The sequence below is a fragment of the Xenopus tropicalis genome, chromosome 3 (assembly GCF_000004195.4).
Source record: "Xenopus tropicalis strain Nigerian chromosome 3, UCB_Xtro_10.0, whole genome shotgun sequence".
Taxonomy (NCBI): Eukaryota; Metazoa; Chordata; class Amphibia; order Anura; family Pipidae; genus Xenopus; species Xenopus tropicalis.
This window is the reverse complement of record NC_030679.2, coordinates 77,125,701-77,138,153: the sequence shown is the minus strand read 5'-3', so window position 1 is coordinate 77,138,153 and position 12,453 is coordinate 77,125,701. Positions and strand designations below refer to the sequence as shown.

At 37.9% G+C, this 12,453-nt stretch overlaps 2 protein-coding genes across 9 annotated transcripts in view; one reads left to right on the top strand and one right to left on the bottom strand.

The window, feature by feature from the left end:
* srpk3 (SRSF protein kinase 3) overlaps positions 1 to 5,830 on the bottom strand; it is a 108,896-nt gene extending 103,066 nt beyond the window's left edge. For 4 of the 6 annotated variants that reach the window (XM_031897551.1, XM_031897553.1, XM_031897554.1 and 1 more), the window contains exons 1-2: positions 5,674 to 5,766; positions 5,476 to 5,536 (exon numbers count right to left, since the gene is read on the bottom strand). In XM_031897551.1, the coding sequence (XP_031753411.1) occupies positions 5,476 to 5,536; positions 5,674 to 5,689 (77 nt within the window). In that variant the 5' untranslated portion in view covers positions 5,690 to 5,766. 6 annotated transcript variants of the gene reach the window in all.
* pus7 (pseudouridine synthase 7) overlaps positions 5,822 to 12,453 on the top strand; it is a 32,109-nt gene continuing 25,477 nt past the window's right edge. Inside the window, exons 1-2 of one of the 3 annotated variants that reach the window (XM_012959052.3) lie at positions 5,822 to 6,040; positions 8,912 to 9,308. In XM_012959052.3, coding sequence (XP_012814506.1) covers positions 5,986 to 6,040; positions 8,912 to 9,308 — 452 coding nt within the window. In that variant the 5' untranslated portion in view covers positions 5,822 to 5,985. 3 annotated transcript variants of the gene reach the window in all.

Sequence of the window (12,453 nt, the reverse complement as noted above, 5' to 3'; positions counted from 1 at the left end):
ACACTTCCTGAGGCCGTGTAGATCTTTCCAAGTCTTTAAAAATATTAAATTTAAAACACATCTCTTAGACAACCAGAAGTATCACTGCCATTAAGTCCTTAAAAATCAATAAGGCCCAGGGCTCTGATGGCTTTACTAGAGCCTTCTACAAAATTATACCACGAGTGATTCTTTTAATGCTATCATGCGAAGACTTCTTATTCCCCTGCCGTGTTAGAAGCTTTTGTATCTCCAATGCCACAACCTGGCTATGACCTAAACTTCTGCAATAATAAGCTCCTGATTTTAGCTAGTAATACTAATATGAAACTTTTTGCTTATAATAATTACCTTGGATTATCAAATTACCTTTGATAACAGTGCGGTAAACAATATTTTAAGATCAACAGCATAGGCGGATTTTAATGAAGGCTTGGGGAGGCTAAGCCTCTCCAAAACCTAGTCCTTTGTAAATGTACTCTAACTTGCCAGTAGTACTGTGCTGTACAAGGATCTAGTAATCAAACGTGAGGGAGGCAGCAAGGGCACTGATAGTCCTCGGAGGAAAGGATAAGGGTCCGATGGAGAAGTGAAGATATGCAAGTGTAAGACAGTAGTAATCAAGTGTTGCGGTCTCAAGAGTTCAGTCTTCTTTGGCTCCTAGGCTTAGGCTCCACTGCTCTTCCCTAACCTACTCCAGGGTGTAAGTGCCCGCCCAGCAGGGGGTGGGGCCACACAGATCTAGAATCTCTGTGCTGGGAAACTGAAGCAAGAAGTAAAGGTGTGGAATGTCATTCAATTAATAATAATAACCCTGCTACTCAACGTAGCTGCATTGCTATGGACAGGCTATTTGTTGTATATGGGAAGTGTTTGCTTAGCAAGCTTATGCATAGCTGTATGTACCAACTTTGTATTTCTATACCTAATAATGGAGAGACAAGTCAGGGGCCAAGACAATAAATCTTTTGTGGCTGTAAGAGTTAATCTTGCAAGGATATCATAGGAAAATAATATGAATTTTAATGGGGCTTATAACTGGAGGGGTTAAAGTTTTGGAACTGCTGTAAATGAAGCTGTCATGAGGGCTGGAACTGCTGACAGTTGACAAAAAAAATTACTACTGGGAGCTAAGTGTAAAGGTAAGTGTAAATATGGAATTAATTTAACGTTAAGTGCTCATACAAAGGGTAATCTATGAGACTGAATGCAGTTGAAAAAGTTTAAATTTTAAGGGACCATTTTTTGTATTGCACTGCTGCTACAAACTGTATTGCTTCAGTATTTGTAAAGTTATCAACATTCATGTGTCTGACAAAAATCCCCCCAAAAAGTTGTCTACTGTGACAGCTGTCATTGCATATAGATATTAAACATCATTAGCAAGTAGCGGAGTAGAACCAAAAATATTAAGGAGTATAGATTTTTTTAGCCTCCCCAAAGAAAATAATCACCATCCGCCTATGATCAACAGCTAACAACAATATTTTAGCCTGCCTCCATGTGTTACATTCTTCTGGCTGGGGTCTTAAATGTCAGGCAGGAAAACAAAAAAGTAAACTGAAAGTACATACCTCAGCTGTCCAAGAGAAGTGACCAATAAATGCAGTCAGGGATATTATCAAATCAATCCAATTGGTCCCAACACTTGGGATACTATGATTTTATGCAACAAGTTATTTAAAAGGAAGCGAGTGGAGCGGGTGGTGTGTGACAAGAGGACGCAGCGGGGGGCGGTGCAGACAAGAGGACGCGAGTGGAGCGGGGGGGATACATACACATAAGTGTATACATGGATACACATAAGGGGGGGGAGGCTGGACGAGTTGGATACACAGCTGCTGGGAGGAGACACAGAAGGACGCGGGGGGCACAGGCAGGATGCTGGGGGGGCATGGGCAGTAGAGACAGTGAGGGAAAGAGAGTGGGCATCACTTGTTAAAGATGGCGGCGCCGTTCACTGAAACAAGTACGTAGAATGTAGCAGGTGTATCTCTGTAAATCTTTCATTAGGCAAGCCAGAAATATAGCATTTTTACATAGCAATAGTAGTACTATTTAATCGTGTGCTTAATTGATTTTGACTTTCATTGTCCTTTAATGTACATTAAAAGCTATCTATGGTCATGTTGACCTTTTTTCATTGATAGGGCTGATTTTGTAAGTTCCAAAACCTGACTGTTTTTGCCAACCTGACTGTCTATTCTCAATCTGTCAGTTGACTACTGCACACAAATATGACAGCCCCCTTATAGAGAAACATGGTGGATCAGATAGCTTAATGCTTTAACACTACCTAATACTTCTAAAGCAAAATAACATTTAGTAAGCAAAGACAATATTATGACAGATGTAAAAAAAAGTTTAATTTCTGATGTCAGTATCTCTTTAATAGGACCATTCAAACAGGCACATATGTGTGAAAGCTTCCGCTCCCTTTTCCCCTCTTTATACTTACTGAGCCCCTTTAGGATACTTATATCTAAAAATAAATATATGCAAAATTACAGCCAGCACTCAAAAGCCAGTCTACCAAAGATATTCAGTTCTCCGATAAAATAGTATTTATCTATTTAAAAATTACAACACCAATTCCAATAATTACCTTTGATAACAGTGTGGTAAACAATATTTTAAGATGAACAGCTGACAACAATAGTTTAGCCTGCATCCATATGTTACATTTTTCTGGCTGGGGTCTTAAATGGCAGGCAGGAAAACAAAAAAGTAAACTGAAAGTACATACCTCAGCCACAAGAGAAGTGACCAATAAATGCAATCAGGGATATTATCAAATCTATCCAATTGGTCCCAACACTTGGGATGCTATGATTTTATGCAACAAGTTATTTAAAATAAATAATAGATTAAAATCTGCTGCTACTAATTCCTGCAATCTAGCCTCTAAATATAGAAAATGAACAAATTATGTAAACAATGTATATTACCATTTCAACATTTAGAATCCTTTATATGGAAAAAAACCCACAATGATAGGTCAATGCTATATGATATAAATTTAAGAAAAAAAAATAAAAAAAAAAAGGAATGGAAAGGTGTTGCTTTATTCAGGAGAATACACAAGTGTGATATCACAAATTCTTCAAATCTTCCTTGTTTCTTACAAAAGAAGGTTCAGATTTTATACTTAGATGCATTTTGTGGGAGAACATGTAACTTTTACTTCAGGAGACTTTTGCTGCCCAAGCAGAATTCCCACATGAAGCAAAGTTCTCAAGTCGTGTATCAAGCGTCCCTATATATAGAGCAACAGGTCTGCAAATAGCAAAGGGAAAGTAAGAGTAAAAACAAGGGGCAGTAATTTGCAGCTAACCAGTTTCTTATATCCCCCAGAATCCCACAGCAGCCTTTAAATATCAGACTTTTACAAGCTACATACACATAGGGATATTATTATTAAAATGTGTAAACCAACAACACAGGTGATGTTGCCTATAGTAACCAATAGGTTATTAGAGTTGAACAGTCATCTACAAGTTAAGGTGGCCATTCATGGGCAGATTTCAGCTGCCGATTTGGGAGCTTATCTGCCCATGTATGGGCCAAATGAGCAGATCTTACCATGTATGCCCAACTTTAGAAAACAAAAGCAAAGATCTGATTGGTTTCTATGGGCAACATCACCGGTGATGTTGGCTTACATACTACAATGCCCAAAGTGGCATTTTTATTCATCACCACATGGTGCCATTCTGTACATTACACAACACATAATTGCATAGGTTAATGGATCTCATATTTACCATTGGGCCTCTCCACAAGGACACCAAAACAGGAAAAGACCAATTTAACTTTGTACAAGCATGTTTTTTATCCAGAAACCTATGAAATATGAGGATGCCAAGTCCCATAGAGTGCTATGTGAGGAAAAACAAACAAACTGCATGTGCCCTTACGTAGAACAGGTGCATGTTCTTTTATGATATACAGGTATGGGATCCCTTATCCAGAAACCAGTTATCCACAAAGCTCCAAATTACGAAAAGCCCATCTCCCATAGAACATCTTGATCAGATTGTTTTTAGTCCTTTATAATGTGCCCATCAATGTACTGTGCATGATCAAGGTATCCTGAAATCCACAGTAAAAGGATTAATTAATAAAACATTCTCAAAAACAATGCCTCCTTTTTCTCCTTGGAAAACAATATGAAATATATATGTATTTACATATACAGGTATAGAACCTGTTATCCAGAATGCTCAGGACCTGGGGCTTTCCAGATAAGGGGTATTTCCATAATTTGGAACTCCATAACTTAAGTCATTCAAACATTGAATAAACCCAATATGTTTCTTTTGCCTCCAATACGGATGATTTATATCTTAGTTAGGATCAACTACAAGGTGCTGTTTTATTATTACATAGAAAAAGAAAATCATTTGCTTATAATGGAGTCTATGGGGGATGGTCTTTACGTAATTCAGAACTTTCTGGATAATGGGTTTCCGGATAAGGGATCCCATACCTGTACACACAATCGCCAAATTAGTTTGAACCAATGGTGCAGTGTCACAAAGGGACAAAATCTAAGAAACAGAATTTTCAGTCTAGGGGCTAGGGTGGTTTGAAAGTCCCAATAACTGTTAATTATGAATATTTAAGAAAAAGAATATGGGCAGGCACTCCAGATCCCAGTTATATATCAAACAGTAGTAGTTATGTTGAATTTAAAAAGTATACCATTTTTTTTTAATCCATATATAAAAGAAACAAAAAAGCCTTACACGTTTCGTACCAATAGGGTACTTAATGATAGGCTGACTGACATTTGCTACATACACAATATTTAAAGTCAAGGTAAATATTGTGTATGTAGCAAATGTCAGTCAGCCTATCATTAAGTACCCTATTGGTACGAAAAGCATAAGGCTTTTTTGTTTCTTTTCTATATGGGTTAAATAAAAATGGTATACTTTTTAAATTCAACATGACTACTACTGTCTGATATATAACTGGGATTTGGAGTGCCTGCCCATATTCTTTTTCTTCGTGTGATTATGGCTCCCTAACCTGAAGGTCTGGGGCATGAGCACCCGGACCCACCTATACTACGGGTAAGATTCATATACTACCTGGCTTAGACTGTGATTACTTTATGATATTTGGAATATTTAAGAAGCTCTGACAAAAAGAGCCTTTTAATATACATTAAATATTAAAAATGTTGATCCTAGTTAATATTTATTTAGAGACATTACACGTGTTTCGTAGGCTCAGAAACATTAATTAATGATACCTGTGGGGTGAAAGGAAGAAACATTAGTTCAACCTTCTCTCCCAAGCTTTGCAGTCCTATTAGACAACTTTCATCATTTCATCCGACAGAGCTGGCTGAGGGAAAGAGTACTCTTTCATAAGCTAGAACGCCAAAGTACATCCTCTAGTATATCCCCAAGTCTGCCGGCTTACTGACAAGCTCAAGTACGGATATGAATGTAATATCACATCTTTATTCAACCAGACAACACTTACTTTTTGCGAGCCTTTTCTTTTTTTCCTTTCGGTCTTCTTTTCCGGGCCTGAATGGCTAGCACTAGGGATAAGAGATGTAGAAAAGAGGGACAATTAATAAGACAGCCGGTTACAGGCACACACCTCTGTAACAATGAAAAACACGATTACCTAGGACAGAACAGGTGTAAAAAAACATTCAGGCATTCCTTTACTTACCCTTGCCTGCGTTCATCACTGCGTTTACCCGGACGCTAGTGCCGGTACTGTCCGGCACAGTTTACGCAGGCGCAGCCCTAGGTTTCCAGCGGCCAACTGAGCTCCCGCCGCACAGCGCGCTGTTTCCCATTCACTGCGTCAGCAGCTCTTCCCCCGCCCTCGATGACTCCTCTCCTAGGCAACGGCCAGCTGTGGAGAATAGAGCAAGCGAATGCAGGAGGAGACACTCTGCGCTCAACTCGTTGGTCAATTGGAGGTTAGGTGGCGTCTGGTGACCTGTCTACGCCACTGCCCCACGTGTTTGGCAGCTAGATGCTAAGGGTCCCATCGCGGCTTGGGGTTTGCAGTTACAGGAATCTTGTTTTTGGTGGGTATCCTGTAGTTTCTCTTCTGTTCCACCTTAAATTCCAGGTGGGTATTGTAATGGAGTTTATGTGATAACAACAATGATCATATATGTATTTTAAGCGGTGTAATTATCAGTGGAACCTGCGTGATGTGTGTATTTTGCTGAATATGCCAAGAGAAAATAAAACCACAGCAAGTACTAGGTACGTTATATATTCGCATTTTTTTTTTGCGCGCTGGCATTACCCCTTTGCACAGGGACACAAAAAATAACTCCAAGTTGGAGTCTAATTAGGATATGTTCATAAGCCTACTTCCATTGTGTTTAACCTTGGTAATCTACATTAGTGCCCAATAATTGTAGCCCCACTTAAAAATTATGAACAAAATATTGTTTATAAACATATATTCAAGCTTGTTATCAGTCCGTGCCCACCGGGCCCTGGATATCTGGATATTCCTGGGGCTGCTTCCTCTGTTGTTGTATTTTGTATTGATTTAACTAAAAGGTGTTGTCCTAATACAAGACACGGGCTTAGGGTAGATGATTACCAGGCATCTCGGTAGGCTAAAGCTGGCTATACGCACAGGGCCATATTTACCATATAGACATTGAAGGGCCCATGCCCAGGGCAGCCCCAGACCTAAATACAGCATACACATGCCAATTGGGTACACTCTGTGACCAGACAACTGGCCAAACTGACAAGTAGCATATGAGGGGCCATATACTGTATTATTGTTTCGCTGGTTTTTGTAAAGAGCAGTCTGATCAGCATAAAGTGGAAAGGAGATGTAGTTCCTGGTTATTTTCTTATATGCCTGTGCACTGACCGACAGTGCATTGGCAGATTACATTTTAAGAACTGTCCAATTCTCCAGTTAATCAATATACATATATGGGATCCCTTATCCGGAAACCCGTTATCCAGAAAGCTCCGAATTACGCAAAGCCTGTCTCCCATAGACTCCGTTATAATCAAATAATTGAGAATTTTAAAACTGATTTCCTTTTTCTCTGTAATAATAAAACAGTACCTTGTAATTGATCACAACTAAGATATAAATAATCCTCACTGGATGCAAAATAATCCTATTGGGTTTAAATAATGTTTTACTGATTTTTTTTAGTAGACTTAAGGTATGGAGATCCATTCCATTCTGGATAACGGGTCCTATACCTGTATATATTACACTGATATTGGCTGTGATAGCAGGCCACCATACACACATTTATAGTCAATATTAATAATATGTGTATGGCCAGCTTTAAAGGGGAAATTGTGTGAAAAACAATATTGTGCTTTAAAAAGTAGTGTTTTGGCCTGATTTATTGAAAGATTCTCTAAAAACCCCACTAGTCCTGCCCATCTTTTCCATTTCCTGCTGCCTCCCAGGCTGTGCAGGGGGTCTACAGCACTGTAGGATAGGAACCAATCAGCAGTTAGGCTGACCTGATAGGAAACTAAAGCCTGTCTTTGCATGTGTGACTGCAGGGTTGTGATTGGCTATCCCCCTCCTCCTGTGTTTCTGGAAGGGACTTTTAGGACACACCCACTCCTTATTTGAAATGGGGACAGGGACCTGAGAGGATCTCTAATAAATAAACCATTTTTACGGATAGTATTGATGTTTAGACCAAAGTGAAACCAGCACCATATGTTATTCATGCCTACAAGATTAGCAGTTTTTATTACATTTTCCCATATGTCTCCTTTTAGTTTTTTTTTATCAACCTGATGCTTCTATTTAAAAGAGAAAAAAAAACTGCACTACATGGAGAACTTCCTAAAGAACAGCTGCCTTCTTACTTTTTTCTCCCAGGCATCCCTTGCAAAGAATGTCTTGTGCAGTAGTGTTGCATTTTATAGTTGTACTCTTAGGATAGTCAGAATAGAGACACATTGAAGATTCAGGTAAGATAGAAGTGTTCCTTTAGAAATTTTCCAGGGCTGATGCAAAATGAAGAAGCATCCTGGGGAGAAAACTTAGCAATTTATTTCACTGGGGGCGGGGCTAACCTTATGGTACCCTCCATTGCATTAGACTTTCATTGTCCTTTAAGCCATTTCTGATATACAGTAGATAAGTATGGTTTGCTGTCAGGTGGGGAGGTAGACATATTGCATTTTTCTTGTAACTTGTCAGTACTGTTCAGTAGTAGTAGTATTACTAATTTACATTAGTAATATTGTATGTGGCCAATGCTTTGTTGAATCTATGGTAGCTGTTATATCCAGTAGTCATTTTGGATATTTCTGTGTTAATAATTGCTATTTCCCCATAAGGTAATTGCTTTACCTGAGTCAGGTTACCTGCAGTACAGCAAATTTGAGGGCTTTCCACAAACTTTGATGGTTTTCTGGCCATCTCTCAAGGCCATCTATTTTACTTAGTTGATTCACCAAAAGAATCTTGTCTTCTGCTGAATACCGAATCATCTAAAAAAGATTTAACCAGATACTAAAGTAAATCTTGAACCTAGTTAGTGTTCAAATGTAGTCACAGTTAAAGAAACTTGATGTTCTTTGATCTAAATTTGTTCCCTCTAACTTATTAAATGGTGATAACTGTTATGTAATGTTTTATACATACCAGTACAGGATATAGATCAATAAGCTTTTTACTGTAATCTTGTCAGACCAAAAGACTATAAATTATCTGCTTTGTGCAGTCTCTCTTGTACCCATGTATGACGTCTGCCCTTGCAGCAACTAATTTAATACATCAAGTATTTTATCCTCGACTTGTGTAAAATCCATCTTGATACTGATTTTTTTTTTAATGTTCTGTAGAACATCCTTCTGCATCTTAACAAATGGTGGATGGGTATATAGAGCAAAGGACCTAGAGGGCTTGTGTAAATTTTTGTTTGTTTTTGTGTTTACAGGTTATTTGAAACCATTTCAACGTGCCTTAAAAGCAATGGAATCCATCGAAATGGCTTCTGTTTCTCTAAAACGCCCTATTGCTAGTGAAGACCTTAGCGGTGATTCTGTAAAAAGGCAAAAAGTCTCAACAGAGACTTCTTTAAAAGCACAGTATGTGGAACATTCTTCAGGTATTCAGAATGAAAACACCTTAGATAGAGAACTTACACTTGAAGTGCCAGCAGAGAAAAATGAGAAAGAAGATATTGAGGAAGCAGAGCTTCTGGATGGGGAAACTGAAGAAGAAAGTCCAGAAAGCTTTGCAGACATGATGAAGCATGGCCTTACTGAAATTGATGTCGGCATTACTAAATTTGTAAGCACTCATGAAGGGTTTTCTGGCATTTTAAAAGAAAGGTAAAGTCTTATCATCCATTTTTCTTAGCCTTATTTTTATTAAATGTTATATTACAATGAGAAGATACTGAAAGTCATTTTAAGTAATTATTTCTGATAAAGTTGTAAAACCTATTTTGTATGTTTGCATTTCAAAATGTGCTGTTAAAGGAAAAGTAACACTAAAATTTTTTCAGTAAAAAATCTATTCTACCCTGCTCCAATAATTTCCCTATCCTTCCCAACGTTTATTATTTTAAATGCTTTATTAGAAAATACCTCATTTCAAATACGGCGATCCAGAAGATGCTGAATCCACTATGCGATGATCAACATCTCTGAAGTCACGCCTTCAGTTACTTAGGTTACCCTGGGTTCCTTTGTAACCTCCTAGGCTATTAGATACCTTGCAATTGGAGTTTTCTTTGATGTCCATCCACTTCTGGGTAGGGTATCCACAGTCTTGAATTTTCTCCATTTGTACACACTTTGACTGTTGATTGGTGGAGTCCACAATCTTGTAACCTTTTCCAGCTTTATGGGCATCACCAACTCTTTTTCCGAGGTCCTCCTTTGTTTGAGCCATGATACACATCAACAAATGTGTTGTATGTGTGATCAGGCTGTGCTGGATCCACGTTCTTTAAATAAAACAGGGTCTCTTACTCACATCTGATTGTCATCCCATTATCTGAAAACACGAGACTCCGATTTTACCTTCAAATTTTATGATAATCCAAAGGGTTCACTTACTTCTCCCACACACAGATATATTAGGTCTTCTTTTTTTTTTCAATACATGACCAAATATAATAATTTGTTGTTTCATTTGTTTAACTAGGTTTTCTTCATCTAGTTTTAGGACTTTTTGAAAATCAGAAAATTAGGTCACATTCATATAAAAATATAGAAAATATTAAAGGGTTTACAAACTTTTCAAACGTATATTCAGGCTTACAAATCAAATATACCAGAAAGGTGCCCAAGTAATTCTACTACCTCTGACTCTATGGCATTAAGTACATTAAAAGGAAAAGGAAAGGAAGCTACAATACGACCTGTTGCATTTTTTAAACAGTCTAATATTTATCTCCCTGCAAAAGAATAGTTCCCAAGCAAAATATTTTCTAAAAAAATATATCGCTTTACTTTTATTGAGAAAACATATTTTTCATGAGACATTTCATGGCCCCACACTTTTCTTTGCTACTTTACTGATTTAGTTTGTGAGGTCAGTAATTAGATTTCCACTGAACAGTCGCAACAAAGAGTGAAGTGAGGGCATAGCTTGTTCAGAGATCTTTGAGTGAGTGAATGCACATTTTTCCCATAAAGAGGCAGAATATATTTACAACCAAAAATAAACACTGATATTGATAAACTAGTTACAATAGGATATTAATAGATTATGTAATGATGAAAATGAAGAATTTAACATAATGATCATGTACAGTACATCCTCTGTGCGGTTTACATTTAGAAAATTCTGTTGTAGAGTTGGAAATTTAATAATTGGAAGTTGCCAGTGATGGAAACCCACAAATGATAAAATTGCTGATGTCTTGATAATGTTTGTAATCCCCACCGTCTCACACTTGTATCTTCTTCAAATCCCTTAAAAAATTACAAAATTGAGCAAGTGTATAAAGGCTCGGGGAAAAACATATAATATAGTGTAGTTGTAGAAATGTATTGTAATGTAATGTAGATTAACACCCTTCTTTATTTCAAATAGAATTTTAGACACCTTTACTTAACGATTCCAAACACCAGCTGGATAGGCTACCACCATAAGGTTATATAAAGATAAGATGGAGTAACCTTACCATCCAGTGGTATGGATGGATACTCACAAGAAACTCATTAACTCATGCTTTGTAGCAATCCCAGCAGAAAAAATTTACTTCTATCTTGTGGATAACTGTAGGATGTAAAGCACTAGTAGTGTAAAATAACTTTTTATTTAAAAGTTAAAATTGCAGTCACAATTTGTGATAGTTAAAACAACAAACTTTGCACTGTAAGGTCACCCTCCAATGCAGTCATTATTTCTTAACTCTGTGCCCCTGCTCTGCCACAGCATGCTTCCTGGTGGGGGGGCGCGCCTTCTGATGACGATGTAATGGAAACCCCTCCAGCCAAAAGCCTCCCATCAAGAAATCACAATACGCTGTGTTTGAAAATAGTTGTGGTCTTTTGACATTGCAGCTACACTGAGTGGAAGTCCAACACACTCATGAATTGGTTCAGAATGAAGCACCAGCAGATCAACACACATTGGCAGATCTATGAGCTTGATAATTATCTGAACAAATGTATAAATCAAATCTTAAGGGGACAATGTGAGGTGTTCAATGGTCCTGTACCTGTGCTATAAAACTTGTAAATGTTTCATTGGTCATGATGCTTTTTGGCCTGCTTACAAATTACTAAGAAAAAGATTGGTGGCACATTATTTGGCTATGGTTTCATTGACTGCAGTAAATATGTATATTTATTTTTGTAGTTTTTAAATTCCTCTTCTGCCTTTGCCTGGCCTACATCTAACAATTCTATCTGGTTGTTAGTTTTACTGCCCTGTCGCTTTGAGGCTGTTCCTAGATAATATGTATATTATTTTTTTTATCTTTTTGTTTCTGTTCTGACCCTTTATTATTTCTATCCCATTGTGACTTAAAGGAGACATATCCTATAAAAATTATGAATGTGCCAGTGCATTATACTGCTCTAGATATAGAAGGATTGTGCTTAAAAATGTTGTGTTTTGAACTGAGTTTTTGAGAAATTCCCCCAAAACCCCACTAGCCCCGCCCATCTGTTCCACTTCCTGCTGGCTGAATTCTCTGGATGTGCAGGGGGGCCGGCGGCCCTCAGTACAGGCAATGTAGGATAGGAACCAATCAGCAGCTAGGCTGACCTGATAGGGAACTGAAGCCTGTTTTTGCTTGTGTGACTGCAGGGCTGTGATTGGCTCTCCCCCTTCTACTGGGCCTTTGGCTGGGACCATTAGGACACTTCCACTCTTCATTTCACACACCGACAGAAGCGAGAGAATCTATAGGGAGCTCCAATAAAGGAGCCATTTTTACAGATAGGATTAATGTTTAGCACAAAGGGAAACCAGCACCATATATTATTCATAATTGCCTACAAAATTAGGGTTTTC